We start from the raw sequence: 17,605 nt of genomic DNA, 5'->3' as shown, positions 1-17,605 counted from the left end.
GGCCGTCCACCTCCAGGCTTCCCCGCCCCATGCAGGCCCCCTGAGTTCCCAGTGGGGGCCCCCCGCACCACACGGTCCGCCCCCTGCTCTGACCCAGGCGATGCCTCCCCGGTCCTCAACCATGCGGCTGTGCCTCTGATCTCCAACAAGATCTGCAACCACAGGGACGTGTACGGCGGCATCATCTCCCCCTCCATGCTCTGTGCTGGCTACCTGAAAGGCGGTGTGGACAGCTGCCAGGTAGGGGCCCCCGGTGACCTCTGGGGGCCACGCTGCGGGCAAGGCGAGGCACTGCCGTGGCGACCCAGCCTGCGGGAGAGGCCACCACCAGCACGTCCCTGTGACTGACTGGAAAGCAAATTTACAGGGCGTGGGAAGAAGTTTGCTCAGGATATCAGCGTTTACCCAGCGCTCCCCTCTGCCTGGGTGCTGGGCAGTGGGAGGGGTCTCGGAGTTTGCAGAGGGAACAGAGGGGCAGAGGGCAGGTGGGAACCAGTGCATCCAGTCTGCAAAGCTACAGTGGGCGAGACTCCAGCACCGCCTGGTCCAGTCAAAGCCCCTGGCCGGGCAGACCCTCCCTCTGCTCCCCCAGCTGCCTTGACCTTCGTGGGTTCAGGGTCCCGAGATCTGGCAGGGAGACGGCTGGAGGGGGACCGTCCCCAAAGGATAAGGACCCCACTATTAGGAGTGCACGTCAGTTCCAGAAGGGCTGGGCAGTGAGCCATCTTCGTGCTGTATTTTGTGCTACAGTGAAGGGGGGGTCCTGCCACCAGGACAAGGGACACACCATGGCAGTGCCTGTTGTGTGCCCTTTGCTCTTTCCTTGTCGTCTAGGGAGACAGCGGGGGGCCCCTGGTGTGTCAAGAGAGGAGGGTGTGGAAGTTGGTGGGAGCCACGAGCTTCGGCATTGGCTGCGCCGAGGTGAACAAGCCCGGAGTCTACACCCGCATCACCTCCTTCCTGGACTGGATTCACGAGCAGATGGAGGTGGGTGCAGCGCTCCCCCTGCCCTGGAGGCTCGTGCTGGTGCCCGTCAGTCACTCCACCTCTAGCCTCCCTTCCGTGGGACCCCAGTCCTGCTGTCCGGAGCCAGGAAGTGACCGATTAGTTATCGATTTGTCAAGCAGTGACTCTGTGCTCCTGGGCGTCAGGCTGAGCATGGCTAATCCCACAGACAAGGCCCTGGCGGGGGTGGGCATGGCGGGTGGGCACACACAGGGCGAGTGTTGCCTGGACGTGAAGGAAACATGCTTCCACCAACTGGGGAAAGGAGGAGGGGCAGCCGAGGAAGAACCCTGGGGGATGGGAACCAGTCAGGTGGGCACGTGTGGGTGTGGAGACGGGGGGGGGATGGTCTGGACTGGAGGCCCCCAATGCCCACCGGGGAGTTTGGACCTTGCCAGGAGCCAGGGTGGGATGGAGAGTCTCCAATCAGGAGGGGTCTGGGCGGTTCTGTGCCTCGGGGGGGTCTCCCTGTGGGTGGTCGGGGGTGGTGCTGGAGGACAGAGATGGGTCAGTGAGGCTGGCTTGGCAGGACCAGGGCGGGCAGGGGGAGCCCTGGTGATGGCGGGAGGAAGAATGGGACCCCCAGGGACAAGGAATGCCCCAGCCTACTCCAGGCCCCAGCGCAATGGCTTGGAGGACAGGGGGGGACACCCACTGAGGGAGCAGGGCCTGGACAGCCCGGCCTTCCACCCCATGGGCGCGCAGCAAATGTTTGCGGACCTGGTCACCGGCTCTGAGTCCCACGTCAGGCCTTTTTTTTTTTTTTTTTTTTTGGTGTATTTTGTTGTTGTTTTTGTTGGTTTTTTTTGAGGCAAAATTTACACAGAGTGAAACTGACCATTCTAAAGTGAAAATCTGGGGGCATTTAGCTCATTCACGATGTTGGGCTGCTGCCGTCTCTACCTAGTTTCAGAATATTTTCATTTCCTGGAAATAAGACTTCATTAAGCAGTCACTCCCTGTTCCCTGTCCCCCGGCCTCCAGTGACCAGTAATCTGCTTTCTGTCCTGGTAGATCAAGACCTTTAAAATGCTCCTTTTAATTTAAAGCAATTGGCTAAGAAGGACCAAACTCCTCAAGTGCCTTCGTGTTAATTTCCACTTCTTCCTCCTTGAATATTTGCCTTAAATCAGGAGCTACGAGCAGGGCTGAGGCCCCAAGACTGGGACTGGACCTGGTTGGAATTCCAGCCCTGCTGTCGTATAGCTGTGTGTCCTCTGCAGGTACATAGTGCCAGCCCATTGCAGGGCAAGGCTAGGAGATAGGCCTGCCGGGGACTTCTGCTGGGGCCCATTTTGCTGTTAGCTGACCGCCTGGCCCAGCGCTGAGGGCTGTGCAATGCTCTTCAGCACAAAATTCAGCCCAAATCCCTCACCCCCTCAGAAAAGACGCTTGAAAGAGCAGCCTCCGTGCTGCAGTGGCTGCAGACAGCCCGTGAGCAGGATTGAGAAGGGTGAGGGTCATGTGGGCCGTTGGGGGGAGGTATCACGTGGGCACAGGGAGTGCAGGACCCTCCGCATTCGCCCAGGGAGCCTTGGAGGTGCAGCTCCACGACGCTGCTCGCAGGGTCAGAGGGTCCATGTGACCAGGCTTGCTGCAGGGGTAGGTTGAAGAAGCCCGGCCCAGTCCTGAGCTGTTGGGCAGGACCAGGTTCCCAAATCAGTCTGGGAGGTTCTGACAGAGGAGTTCTGACATCTCAGCCCATTTCCCCCCAGCACTGCCCTGGCTGTTGGGCCCTAGGACCATCCCCATATCAGAGGTGAGGGGACCTACATAAGCCCCCTGCCGAGGCTAATGAGGGCAGAGCGTGAGTCTAAGCAGCTCCGTGAGCCCAGCCCCGCACCCTGCAAAGCCCAGTGACAGATCTCCAAGCCGGGGTGCAGACACTCCCCCTGGCTGCTCGCTACCGTTGAGGGTCCAGAGGGTCTGATCGGACGCCCTGGCAATTCTGATGCAGGGGTCTCCAGGGCACACTCTGAGGACGTGGGAGGATTTTAGAAAGGGCTCCTCCTCCTCCCAGAGCTCGAGAAGCAGGCCCTTCTGGATAGGTGGACGGCTCCCCTGAGGCCTGGGAGAGCATCTCAGCCACGGCAGCCTCTGGCATCTGAAGGCCTGTGTGAGTCATGCCTCTCTTCAAGTGTCTCCGGGACGACCCAGAACAGGCTTCCCTCCCACGAGAGTTTTCCAGCGGGCCTGCATTTTTAGTTGTTTCTTTTGAACATTGATGTGAGGGCCTTCCAATAGCGCTCACATCTCGAGGGGAATCACCCCATTTTTTAGCTGATGCTAAAGTTTGCTGCATCACCTTCATTTTCATCCAGTAGTTTTCTCTCTCTGCTGGGAGCTTAAAACAAAATTGTTGCAACTCAAAGAGAGACACAGGAACACTGATACTAAGGGCTGGAAACGATGGAAAAGTCTCAGGTTGATGACGGAGATGGCGGGGGTGTGGCAGGTTGGAGGTGTGGCACAGGGAAGGGGAGCTATTTCACACTTACCTGGGATCCGCATGGAGCAGAGGCCAACTTCGTCCCCATCAACTGTGGACTGCTGAAGCTCCACTCAGGGTAAAATCAGGTGCTCACTCCATCTTAATATCGGAGAGATGGCTTGAAGCGCTGAAAAAGATAATGCCTATGTTTTCATTTCTAGAGGGACCTGAAAACTTGAAGAGAAAGAGGCAGGTTACCACCTTGAGTTCCTGCCAGGATGGAGACATCCCTGTCCTTCCATGGATTCTAACAGCAGAGCCAAAAGAAGGAGCATCTTTTCGTTCCTCTACATCTAGAGCAATTTTCTTCTATCACCTCTAACAAGCCAGAGGGGCATTGGACTAAAAGGACCCCGAACCTCCTTTCTGATCTTCACTAAGAACAGAAGCAGGAATGCCTCCGAAGTGCTACATTTTCCTTGTCCATCTGGTTTCCTCCCCTGCAAAGCAATCTACACCTTAGCCCCTCAACAAAGACACGGCAGCCTGGACCTGCAGGAGTGCGGTCAGTGTAGATGCAGCTGTCTGCACCTTTCTATCCGGGCACCAGAACCTAACCAATTTTCTACCAGGATCTCCTTTGACATGTGGGAACTTAAGATTATAGTTTGAGGTTTATTTCTAGTATTTTTTGTAGGTTTTGGTGCTTGATGTATCATTGTCTCTTGCTTCCAGAGGACGTACCCTTTCTTAGCGCATTCATCACTCCGAGCTTGTCTGAATGAATCCTGACTGCTCATATAAGCTTAATTCAAGAGGCTCAATTAATTTGATCTCTTCTATATCCATCGTGGGTTTTGTATTTTCTGTTAGAACAGGTTTCTCGGCAGATCAGAATTATCTGCTATTACATCACAGCACTCAGAAGCAGAGTAAGAAAAGAAAGTACTAAGTCAAGACCACCTAAACCTCACACAGCGGTACTGAGGCAGACTAGACAGTCTCAAGTCATCAAGAGGCCAGAGGCTTCCCTACCTCTCCATATGGGCCCATTAATCTCCCACGTAGCTGCAGGATTAGAGACCCCTCCTGGTACCCACACACCTTCTGCAGTCCGCATAACACACTCATAACAGAGGAAGGTTACTTGGTAAGTAATCACTGTCCAGTGGTGCTTTATCACAAATGACTTCATCAGAATATGAATCCGTTGCTTTGCCTTGAGGTAACAGTGGGAAAGATGGGTGAGTTTCAAAGGGATCAGAGATGGGTCCAGGTACCTGGGGAAGGGCCGGCTCCAGGGAGCCTCCATGTGTGAGAAGGGGATGGGGAAGATAGGGAGGGAGAGCTAAGGGCAAACTTTATTTGGATGCACCTCACTGTATCATAGTCACTGCACAGATCTCTGTACATGTCAGAAAGGGACAAGACCATTTTTATTTTAAGTGTTTCTGCCCAGCTCTCTTTGAAAGCAGTGGTAGCTCACCAAAGCATCTTGAGAAAGAGGAACAAAGCTGGAGGTATCACTTTCCTGATATCAAACTATCCTACAAAATTTCAGTCATCAAAACAGTATGGTACTGGCACAAAAACAGACACACAGATTAATGGAACAGGATAGAGAGCCCAGAAATAAACCCACACTTATATAGGCAATTAATCTACACCAAAGGAGGCAAGAATATACAATGGAGGAAAAGACAATCTCTTCATCTACATGCAAAAGAATGAAACTGGCCTACTTTGCTACACCATACACAAAAGTAAACTCAACATGGATTAAAGACTTAAATTAAGACCTGAAACCACAAAATTTGTAGAAGAAAACATAGGCAGTAAACTCTTTGACATTGGTATTAGTATTATTTTTTGGATCTGTCTCCTCAGGCAAGGGCAAGAAAAGCAAAAATAAACAAATAGGACTATATCATACTAAAAAACATTTTGCACAGTGAAGGAAACCATCAACAAAACGAAAAGTCTGCCTACTGAACGGGAGAAGATATTTGCAAATGATATATCCAATAAGGGGTTAATATCCAAAATATATAAAGAACTCATACAACTCAATAGCCAAAAACCAAACAATCCAATTTTAAAAGTGGGCAGAGGACCTGAATAGACATTTTTTCCAAAGAAGACATAGAGATGGTGGACGACACATGAAAAGATGTTCAACATCAATAATCACGAGGAAAATGCAAATCAAAACCATCATGAGGTATTACCTCACACCTGTCAGAATGGCTATTATCAAAAAGAACACAAATAACAAATGTTGGTGAAGGTGTGGAGAAAAGGGAACCCTTGTGCACTGTTGGTGGGAATGTAAATTGGTGCAGCCACTATGGAAAACAGTGTGGAGGTTCCTCAAAAAATTAAAAATAGAACTACCATTTGATCCAGCAATTCTGCTTCTGGGTATTTACCCAAAGAAAACAAAAACACTAACTGGAAAAAATATATGCACTCCTGTGTTCGTTGCAGCATTGTTTACAATAGCCAAGATATGGAAGCAACTTATGTGTCCGTCAACAGATGAATGGGTAAAGAAGATACTGTGTATATATACAATGGAATATTATTCAGCCATAAAAAAGAATGGAATCTTGCCATTTGTGACACAACATGGATGGACCTTGAGGATATTATGCTAAGTAAAATAAGTCAGACAGAGAAAGACAAACACAAAAAATGAAAGAAATATTTCACTTATATGTGGAATCTAAAAAACAAAACAAATGAGCAAACATAACAAAACAGAAAAAGACTCATAGATACAGAGAACACATGGGTGGTTGCCAGAGGGGAGGGGGGTGAGGGTTGGGTGAAATGGGTGAAGGAGATTAACGTGTACAAACTTCCAGTTGTAAAATAAATAAGGCATGGGGATGTAACGTACAGCACAAATATAGTCAATAATACAGTAATAAGTTTGTATGGGGACAGATGGTAACTAGACCTATCCCAGTGATTGTTTCATAATATATTTAAATGTCGAATCACTCTGTTGTACACCTGAAACTAACATAATATTGTACCTCTGCTATACTTCAATAAAAAAAAATGTTCTGTAGGAAAAAAGAATGAGAAATCATCAAGTTCTTCAGATTTCAGTGTATAATGGTATCATGGCACATAATCATTTGTTAGTTTAAATAAACCTGTATAACTTCACTAAATTTACCCTGTTATACATAAAATAATACTCCAACTTAAAAAAAAAAAAGAAAGTACTGGTAACTCAGGTATTGAAGATCCAAGTTGTGAAAAGTTGAAAGATTTCATATGTGATAATCTCAGTTTTGAAAACTTGACTTTGGGGTCACCGGAAATGCACTTTAGCCTGTTGTGGTTTCCTTCTGCTATTTTGTTTGGAAAGACTTGCTGTCTTACATCTTTCAAAAGGTCCTGGGTAATGCTAATGGTGGGGAGTTACTCGGTGTGTGCCGGGTCCTGACCCTGTTCTAAACCTGTTCCCTACGCTTACTTGCTTCATCGTTACAGCACCCCTATGACACAGGGTTTACCACTAGTCCCAGTGGCAGATGAGGAAAACCGACTTGTGAAAGTGACGAGATTTTCCCAAGACCACACATCCGGCCAGTGGGGCACAGCATACCAGCAGGAATTAAAGCAATTAACTAATTGCAAAGCTACATTCTTTCACATTTGAGTCCAAAGGGACTTTGTGCCACCAGTTTGAACCCATTTGAGATGTAGTAGTGATTCAAAGTCGTGATCGACTTTGTCCTCTAGAAACGTTTGGTTCCCATGGAGACGTTTGCTGGCTTAAGGTTCTCGAGTAAAGCGGTTTGCCATCTTGTTCCTCTTCTCCTGTGGGTACAACAACTTGACACCTACCTCACACCTGGCAGCCAAGCCAGAGCAGGAGCCGGGAGAGAAGGCCACGGCTGGAGCACCCCTAACCTGCAGCCCAGCCACAGCCGGAGGAACACACCATAGGTGACGTGGGCTGCCTCCCCTGACGGCTCAGACCTGAAGAAGCAGCTGTGGCGCATCCGTGTGCCGAGGTAGTAAATGAGGGAGCCCCACCTGCGCCCAGACGTCCAGGACAGTGTCTGGGAAACAGCTCCTCTCCCTCTCTCTCTCTCTCTTTCTCTGTCTCTTTCTCTCTCCCTCTCCTTCTGGTACTTTAGTATTTGATATGGCTGTATTTAAATATGTTTATAAGAATTGCAGAAGACCTAACAATATTATAGAAAGCTTGGCAACAGAGTATTAAAAATTGGTCCGGGGCTTCCCTGGTGGCGCAGTGGTTAAGAATCCGCCTGCCAATGCAGGGGACACAGGTTCGATCCCTGGTCTAGGAAAATCCCACATACTGCGGAGCAACTAAGCCCGTGCACCACAAGTACTGAAGCCCATGTGCCTAGAGCCCGTGCTCCACAACAAGAGAAGCCACCGCGATGAGAAGCCCGCGCACTGCAACAAAGAGTAGCCCACGCTCGCCGCAACTAGAGAAAGCCCGCGTGCAGCAGCGAAGACCCAACACAGCCAAAAATAAATAAATAAAATAAATAAATTTATTAAAAAAATAAGAATTGGTCAACAACTTGAATACTGTAATTGGCCACAAAATCTGTCAGTTGCCTCCCTCTTCTAATAGGAGGGCTTCTGGCTGGGAGCTGAGGAATCTGCTCAAGTCTATCTCCTCCAATTCTCACCTGGAGAGACCACCTGGGCTGTGCAGGAAGATGCCAGGGAGGTCTGGCTGTGAATCCCCTGCCCTGTCACCCTGTCCCACAGCCCAGCCTGGGAGCCACTGCTCGTGGAAGACGTTCCAGGTGTGGGCGCAGCTGTACTGGTCTCAATGTCCAAAGGCTTCTCTGTGAGAATTTCCCAACAGCAACAGTGGGGCTGGGATACTTGTGGAGGAGCCAAGCCCTGATCTAACTGGCAGGTGCATTTTCCGATGGCCTGGCCACCAGCACCGGGGTGGCAAAGGACGTGCCAGTGGTGACCAAGAAGAATCCAGTTTCTGCTGCAGAATCGTAAAAAACACTGGCTTCCAATCAGTTAATTTAGACTATCTACTCACTGGGCCACGTTTTCCCCACAGCGTGAAAAAGCCTGGCTGGCTTGTTGCGTCTCAGTGACTTGCGACACAACGTCCTCTGTGTCTGGCCCAGCTCCGCACCAAGAACTGTGGCCTGTCCCACCTGCTTGGGAGCTACTTCTGGAGACTGGCTGCCTTCTGGTTCATGTGCCTCTTCTGGGTCCCTAAATGGTCTGTATATTCCCCAAAGTTCATGGACCTGTAGAGAAAGGTCATTCGTTGGGCTCCTGTAGCACTTGGGGTATGTGTGTGTGTGTATGTGTGTGTGTGTGTGTGTGTGTACACAGAGATGGTAGCACACTTATATGGCAACAAACTCGCTTGTTTCTGAACCTGTGTCTCATGTAGGCTGAGGCTCCCAAGGATGGGCTGTGTTTTATTCACCTGCACATCCCAACATCCAGCCCAGGACCCAGAAGCTGCTCATGGACACGAGTGGAGTGACCGAATGATGACTATGAAGTAAATGCACCAGCTCCATAGACTATACCTGAATGCCATTGTTTCATAAACCAGCACATATTATGTATGGAAGTAGGTGGAAATCAACCTAACGATAACATTTATAATTTAAAATTATGACGTATTTTTAAAAAAATCCATATTTCTCCCCTTAAAAGTACAAAATAACTGCCTGATGTGTGAAAACCAAATCCTGCTACATGTCTACACTGTATTCTGGTCTGCCGTAGAGTGATAAAAATTCTGTAAAAAATTATGACTCAGAGTCTAGTTCACAGAAAAATGGTCAAAGTGATATCACTAAGGGGTGAGAAATGGCAAAAGAGAGAATTTATTTTAAGAATGAAAAGAGAACAATAGTGATGGCCTTTAAAATCCGTCCACTAAGCACTGATATCATATTTTCAGAGTTGGGGAAATGGACTCTTAAGACATAATTTTTATATCAGGGTTTTTTTTGTTTTTTTTTTTTACTGTTTTCCCCTTTCTTTCCTTTTCATCTTAGGTACAAACTAGAAGCTTCCACTTCTAGTGGAAGCTTCTTTGCTGGGGTCAGAGCGGCGAGGGAGGTTTGCAGGAAGAGCTGGGGTCTACTGTCTGCCCCACACGTGCCTTGGCCTCTTGCCGACATCCCTCTTCTCCAGGAACGGCTGGTGTGGGGATGCAGCTGCCACATCTGCACGATTCCCTGTATTCTCTCCTCAGGCCTCGGGGGTGGGGGGGGAGGCCCGGCCCCAGGCAGGAGGCTCCCAGGTTGGTACATTAAAATGTGTATAATATCACTGGTTCCCAGCACAGTATTAAAACTCAGTGCTCATTTCCTGCAGACCCCGGAGGACAAGGCAATGAAAGGGAAGGGATGGAGCGGGGGACCGTCCCTGGGTCCAGACAGCTGCTTGTTTATCACACCCGCCCTCAGAGAACTTCAAGGGAAACCTAGGAGCTTCCCAGGCATGGCCACCAGGGGGGGCTCTGGGGAGGGCATCCACTCCCACCCCTTCCGCCTGGTCACTGGAAAATTCCAGATTCTCTCCCAGGTCCCGGACGGACAGCTGTCTGCTGGGCCTGTGACGTTGGGGCCACAGCTCACCTTCCTCCTGGTTTGTGAGAGGGCTGCCTGCTGCCAGGCCAGAGCCAGAGCTTGCTCCTGTCCCCAGCCCCGGGGTGCCCACTGTGACTCAGTGATGGCCACAGGGCAGGACGGATGCCAGACGGGCGGCAGAGCCCAGGGCGAGATTCCAGAGTCTGTACCCATTTCAACCAGAGCAGGAGTCAGGCCTTCAGCTGTGAAATTGTGAGGACACCCCTGCAGTCCCCAGCTTCCCTGAGGCTGAGGCCAGAGTGCCTCCGTGGGCCTTTGTAGGGGGGGCGCTGTTATCTTCTGGGTGCAGTCACATCCGGGAGAGGCGGGGGGCTGGGGTTTCCGTTTAACCACTTTCCCATCACCAACCACACAGAGGGCTGCTGAGAAAAGGAACCATGAAAATGATTTTTAAAGTTATGTTTGGTTTATGGAGCCCAAAGAACTATGATTTCAGAAACATTCTTATTGGGCTAATATATATGTTTTTTAACATCTTTATTGGAGTATAACTGCTTTACAATAGTGTGTTAGTTTCTGCTGTATAACAAAGTGAATCAGCTATACATATACATATATCCCCATATCTCCTCCCTCTTGCGTCTCCCTCCCACCCTCCATATCCCACCCCTCTAGGGGGTCACAAAGCACCGAGCTGATCTCCCTGTGCCATGAGGCTGCTTCCCACTAGCTATCTATTTTACATTTGGTAGTGTGTATATGTCCATGCCACTCTCTCACTTCATCCCAGCTTACCCTTCCCCTTCCCCGTGTCCTCAAGTCCATTCTCTACATCTGTGTCTTTATTCCTGTCCTGTCCCTAGGTTCTTCAGAACCATTTTTTTTTAAGATTCCATATATATCTGTTAGCATACGGTATTTGTTTTTCTCTTTCTGACTTACTTCACTCTGTATGACAGACTCTAGGTCCATCCACCTCACTACAAATAATTCAATTTCATTTCTTTTTTATGGCTGAGTAATATTCCATTGTATACATGTGCCACATCTTCTTTATCCATTCCTCTGTCGATGGACACTTAGGTTGCTTCCATGTCCTGGCTATTGTATATAGAGCTGCAGTGAACATTTTGGTACATGATTCTTTTTGAATTATGGTTTTCTTGGGGTATATGTCCATTAGTGGGATTGCTGGGTCATATGGTATTTCTATTTTTAGATTTTTAAGGAACCTCCATACTGTTCACCATAGCGGCTGTATCAATTTACATTCCCACCAACAGTGCAAGAGGGTTCCTTTTTCTCCACACACTCTCCAGCATTTACTGTTTGTAGATTTTTTGATGATGGCCATTCTGACTGGTGTGAGGTGATACCTCATTGTAGTTTTGATTTGCATTTCTCTAATGATTAGTGATGTTGAGCATCCTTTCATGTGTTTGTTGGCAACCTGTATATCTTCTTTGGAGAAATGTCTATGTAGGTCTTCTTCCCATTTTTGGATTGTTTTTTTGATATTGAGCTGTATGAGCTGCTTGTAAATTTTGGAGATTAATCCTTTGTCAGTTGCTTCTTTTGCAAATATTTTCTCCCATTGTGAGGGTTGTCTTTTCGTCTTGTTTATGGTTTCCTCTGCTGTGCAAAAGCTTTTAAGTTTCATTAGGTCCCATTTGTTTATTTTTGTTTTTATTTCCATTTCTCTAGGAGGTGGGTCAAAAAGGATCTTGCTGTGATTTATGTCATAGAGTGTTCTCCCTGTGTTTTCCTCTAAGAGTTTGATAGTGTCTGGCCTTACATTTAGGTCTTTAATCCATTTTGAGTTTATTTTTGTGTATGGTGTTAGGGAGTGTTCTAATATCATTCTTTCACATGTAGCTGTCCAGTTTTCCTAGCACCACTTATTGAAGAGGCTGTCTTTTCTCCATTGTACATTCTTGCCTGCTTTATCAAACCTAAGGTGACCTTATGTGCGTGGGTTTATCTCTGGGTTTTCTATCCTGCTCCATTGGTCTATATTTCTGTTTTTGTGCCAGTACCATACTGTCTTGATTACTGTAGCTTTGTAGTATAGTCTGAAGTCAGGGAGTCTGATTCCTCCAGCTCCATTTTTCTTTCTCAAGATTGTTTTGGCTATTCAGGGTCTTTTGTGTTTCCATACCAGTTGTGAAATTTTTTGTTCTAGTTCTGTGAAAAATGCCACTAGTAGTTTGATAGGGATTGCATTAAATCTGTAGATTGCTTTGGGTAGTATAGTCATTTTTGCAATGTTGATTCTTCCAATCCAAGAACATGGTATATCTCTCCATCTGTTGGTATCATCTTTAATTTCTTTCATCAGTGTCTTGTAGTTTTCTGCATACAGGTCTTTTGTCTCCCTAGGCAGGTTTATTCCTAGGTATTTTATTCTTTTTGTTGCGATGGTAAATGGGAGTGTTTCCTTAATTTCTCTTCAGATTTTTCATCCTTAGTGTATAGGAATGCAAGAGATTTCTGTGCATTAATTTTGTATCCTGCAACTTTACTAAATTCATTGATTAGCTCTAGGAGTTTCTGGTAGTATCTTTACGATTCTCTATGTAGAGTATATTGTCATCTGCAAACAGTGACAGCTTTACTTCTTCTTTTCCAATTTGGATTCCTTTTATTTCCTTTACTTCTCTGATTGCTGTGGCTAAAACTTCCAAAACTATGTTGAACAACAGTGGTGAGAGTGGACAACCTTGTCTTTTTCCTGATCTTAGAGGAAATGGTTGCAGTTTTTCATCACTGAGAACGATGTTGGCTGTGGGTTTGTCATATATGGCCTTTATTATGTTGAGGTAAGTTCCCTCTATGCCTATTTTCTGGAGGGTTTTTATAATAAATGCGCGTTGAATTTTGTTAAAAGCTTTTTCTGCATCTATTGAGATGATTATATGGTTTTTCTCCTTCAATTTGTTAATATGGTTTATCTTCACATTGATTGATTTACATATATTGAAAAATCCTTGCATTCCTGGGATAAGCCCCACTTGATCATGGTGTATGATCCTTTTACTGTGCTGTTGGATTCTGTTTGCTAGTATTTTGTTGAGGATTTTTGCATCTATGTTCATCAGTGATATTGGCCTGTAGCTTTCTTTCTTTGTGACATCTTTGTCTGGTTTTGGTATCAGGGTGCTGGTGGCCTCGTAGAATGAGTTTGGGAGTGTTCCTCCCTCTGCTATATTTTGGAAGAGTTTGAGAAGGACAGGTGTTAGCTCTTCTCTAAATGTTTGATAGAATTCACCTGTGAAGCCATCTGGTCCTGGGCTTTTGTTTGTTGGAAGATTTTTAATCACAGTCTCAATTTCAGTGCTTGTGATTGGTCTGTTTATATTTTCTATTTCTTTCTGGTTCAGTCTTGGAAGGTTGTGGTTTTCCAAGAATTTGTCCATTTCTTCCAGGTTGTCCATTTTATTGGCATATCATTGTTTGTAGTAATCTCTCATGATCCTTTGTCTTTCTGCAGGGTCAATTGTTACTTCTTTTTCATTTCTAATATTATTGATTTGAGTTTTTTCCCTTTTTTTTCTTGATGAGTCTGGCTAATGGTTTATCAATTTTGTTTATCTTCTCAAAGAACCAGCTTTTAGTTTTATTGATCTTTGCTATTGTTTCCTTCATTTCTTTTTCATTTATTTCTGATCTGATCTTTATGATTTCTTTCCTTCTGCTACGTTTGGGGTTTTTTTGTTCTTCTTTCTCTAATTGCTTTAGGTGTAAGGTTAGATTGTTTATTTGAGATTTTTCTTGTTTCTTGAGGTAGGCTTGTATAGCTATAAACTTGCCTCTTAGAACTGCTTTTGCTGCATCCCATAGGTTTTGGGTCGTCTTGTTTTCATTGTCATTTGTTGCTAGGTATTTTTTGATTTCCTCTTTGATTTCTTCAGTGATATCTTGGTTATTTAGTAGTGTATTGTTTAGCCTCCATGTGTTTGCATTCTTTACCTATTTTTTCCTGTAATTGATATGTAGTCTCATAGCATTGTGGTCAGAAAAGATACTTGATATGATTTCAATTTTCTTAAATTTACCAAAACTTGATTTGTGACCCAAGATATAATCTATCCTGGAGAATGTTCCATGAGCACTTGAGAAGAACGTGTATTCTGTTGTTTTTGGTTGGAATGTCCTATGAATATCAATTAAGTCCATCTTGTTTAATGTATCATTTAAAGCTTGTGTTTCCTTATTTATTTTCATTTTGGATGATCTGCCCATTGGTGAAAGTGGGGTGTTAAAGTCCCCTACTATGATTGTGTTACTGTCGATTTCCCCTTTTATGGCTGTTAGCATTTTCCATATGTATTGAGGTGCTCTTATGTTGAGTGCGTAGATATTCACAGTTGTTATATCTTCTTCTTGGATTGATCACTGGATCATTATATAGTGTCCTTCCTTGTCTCTTATAATAGTCTTTATTCTAAACTCTATTTTGTCTGAGTATTGTTACTACAGCTTTCTTTTGATTTCTATCTGCATGGAATATCTTTTTCCATCCCCTCACTTTCAGTCTGTATGTGTACCTAGGTCTGAAGTGGGTCTCTTGTAGACAGCATATATACGGGTCTTGTTTTTGTATTCATTCAGCCAGTCTATGTCTTTTGGTGGGAGCAGTCGATCTGTTTACATTTAAGGTAATTATCGATGTGTATGTTCCTATTACCATTTTCTTAATTGTTTTGGGTTTGTTATTGTAGGTCTTTTCCTTCTCTTGTGTTTCCTGCCTAGAGAAGTTCCTTTAGCATTTGTTGTAAAGCTGGTTTTGTGGTGCTGAATTCTCTCAGCTTTTGCTTGTTTGTAAAGGCTTTAATGTCTTTTTCAAATCTGAATGAGATCCTTGCTGGATAGAGTAATCTTGGTTGTAGGTTTTTCCCCTTCATCACTTTAAATATGTCCTGCCACTCCCTTCTGGCTTGCAGAGTTTCTGCTGAAAGGTCAGCTGTTAACCTTACGGGGATTCCCTTGTATGTTATTTGTTGTTTTTCCCTTGCTGCTTTTAATATTTTTTCTTTGTATTTAATTTTTTTCTTTGCATTTTTTAACATCTTTATTGGAGTATAATTGCTTTACAATGGTGTGTTAGTTTCTGCTGTATAACAAAGTGAATCAGCTATACATATACATATATCCCTGTATCTCCTTCCTCTCACATTTAATTTTTGATAGTTTGATTAATATGTGTCTTGGCATGTTTCTCCTTGGATTTATCTTGTATGGAACTCTCTGCACTTCCTGGACTTGATTGACTATTTCCTTTCCCGTATTAGGGAAGTTTTCAAATATAATCTCTTCAAATATCTTCTCAGTCCCTTTCTTTTTCTCTTCTTCTTCTGGGACCCCTATAATTCAAATGTTGGTGCATTTAATGTTGTCCCAGAGGTCTCTGAGACTGTCCTCAATTCTTTTCATTCTTTTTTCTTTATTCTGCTTTATTTTCTTTTTTTGTAGTATCTTTGTCTGGTTTTGGTATCACGGTGACGGTGGCCTCATAGAATGCGTTTGGGAGTGTTCCTTCCTCTGTAATTTTTTGGAAGAGTTTGAGAAGGATGGGTTTAAGTTCTTCTCTAAATGTTTGAGAGAGTTCACCTGTGAAGCTACTTGCTCCTGGACTTTTGTTTGTTGGAAGATTTTTAATCACAGTTTCAATTTCAGTGCTTGTGATTGGTCTGTTCATATTTCCTATTTCTTCCTGGTTCAGTCTTGGAAGGTTATACCTTTCTAGGAATTTGTCCATTTCTTCCAGGTTGTCCATTTTATTGTTATAGAGTTGCTTTTAGTAATCTCTTAGGATGCTTTGTATTTCTGCGGTGTCTGTTGTAACTTCTTCTTTTTCATTTCTACTTTTATTGATTTGAGTCCTCTCCCTCTTTTTCTTGATGAGTCTGGCTAATGGTTTGTCAATTTTGTTTATCTTCTCAAAGAACCAGCTTTTAGTTTTATTGATCTTTGCTATTGTTTTCTTTGTTTCTATTTCATTTATTTCTGCTCAGATCTTTATGATTTCTTTCCTTCTGCTAACTTTGGGTTTTGTTTGTTCTTCTTTCTCTAGTTCCTTTAGGTGTAAGGTTAGATTGTTTATTTGAGATTTTTCTTGTTTCTTGAGGTAGGCTTGTATAGCTATAAACTTCCCCCTTAGAACTGCTTTTGCTGCATCCCAAAGGCTTTGGGTCGTCTTGTTTTCATTGTCATTTGTCTCTAGGTATTTTTTGATTTCCTCTTTGATTTCTTCAGTGAGCTCTTGGTTATTTAGTAACATATTGTTTAGCGTCCATGTGTTTGTGTTTTTTACGTTTTTTTCCCTGTAATTCATTTCTAACCTCATAGCGTTGTGGTCAGAAAAGATTCTTGATATGATTTCATATTTCTTAAATTTACTGAGGCTTGATTTGTGACAGAAGATGTGATCTATCCTGGAGAATGTTCCGTGCACACTTGAGAAGAAAGTGTAATCTGCTGTTTTTGGATGGAATGTCCTATAAATATCAATTAAATCCATCTGGTCTATTGTGCCATGTAAAGCTTCTGTTTCCTTATTTATTTTCATTTTGGCTGATCTGGCCATTGGTGTAAATGAGGTTTTAAAGTCCCCTATTATTATTGTGTTACTGTCGATTTCCTCTTTTATAGCTGTTAGCAGTTGCCTTTTGTATTGAGGTGCCCCTATGTTGGATGCATATATATTTATAATTGTTATATCTTCTTCTTGGATTCATCCTTTGATCATTATGTAGTGTCCTTTCTTGTCTCTTGTAACATTCTTTATATTAAAGTTTATTCTGTCTGATATGAGTATTGGTACTCCAGCTTTCTTTTGATTTCCATTTGCATGGAGTATCTTTCTCCATCCCCTCACTTTCAGTCTGTATGTGTCCCTAGGTCTGAAGTGGGTCTCTTGTAGACAGCATATATATGGGTCTTGTTTTTGTATCCATTCAGCAAGCCTGTGTCTTTTGGTTGGAGCATTTAATCCATTCACGTTTAAGTTAATTATCGATATGTATGTTCCTATGACCATTTTCTTAATTGTTTTGGGCTTGTTTTTGTAGGTCCTTTTCTTCTCTTGTGTTTCCCACTTAGAGAAGTTCCTTTCACATTTGTTGTAGAGCTGATCTGGTGGTGCTGAATTCTCTTAGCTTTTGCTTGTCTGTAAAGCTTTTGATTTCTCCATTGAATCTGAATGAGATCCTTGTCGGGTAGAGTAATCTTGGTTGTAGGTTCTTCCCTTTCATCACTTTAAGTATATCATGCCACTCCCTTCTGGCTTGTAGAGTTTCTGCTGAGAAATCAGCTGTTAACCTTATGGGAGTTCCCTGTATGTTATTTTTCATTTTTCCCTTTCTGCTTTAAATAATTTTTCTTTGTCTTTAATTTTTGCCTATTTGATTACTATGTGTCTCGGCGTGTTTCTCCTTGGGTTTACCCTCTATGGGACTCACTGCGCTTCCTGGACTTGAGTGGCTATTTCCTTTCCCATGTTAGGGAAGTTTTCGACTATAATGTCTTCAAATATTTTCTCTCTTTTTCTCCTTCTTGGACCCCTATAATGTGAATGTTGTTGCGT

The 17,605-nt window shown here is 44.4% G+C and overlaps 1 protein-coding gene across 4 annotated transcripts in view; it reads left to right on the top strand.

Moving 5' to 3' along the window:
• The window catches only part of TMPRSS3 (transmembrane serine protease 3), a 32,514-nt gene extending 16,881 nt beyond the window's left edge, over positions 1 to 15,633 (top strand). For 3 of the 4 annotated variants that reach the window (XM_082461125.1, XM_082461127.1, XM_082461126.1), the window contains exons 11-13: positions 98 to 240; positions 835 to 987; positions 3,658 to 15,633. In XM_082461125.1, coding sequence (XP_082317251.1) covers positions 98 to 240; positions 835 to 987; positions 3,658 to 3,675 — 314 coding nt within the window. In that variant the 3' untranslated portion in view covers positions 3,676 to 15,633. The remainder of the gene's footprint in view (positions 1 to 97; positions 241 to 834; positions 988 to 3,657) is intronic. The other variant, XR_014263429.1, reaches the window with a different exon arrangement.
• The last annotated feature ends 1,972 nt before the right edge of the window (positions 15,634 to 17,605 follow it).

The sequence above is a fragment of the Balaenoptera physalus genome (assembly GCF_965194825.1).
Source record: "Balaenoptera physalus genome assembly, chromosome: 4".
Lineage (NCBI taxonomy): Eukaryota > Metazoa > Chordata > Mammalia > Artiodactyla > Balaenopteridae > Balaenoptera > Balaenoptera physalus.
Note: the sequence above shows the minus strand (reverse complement) of the source record. Positions and strands in the feature narration are given on the sequence as shown.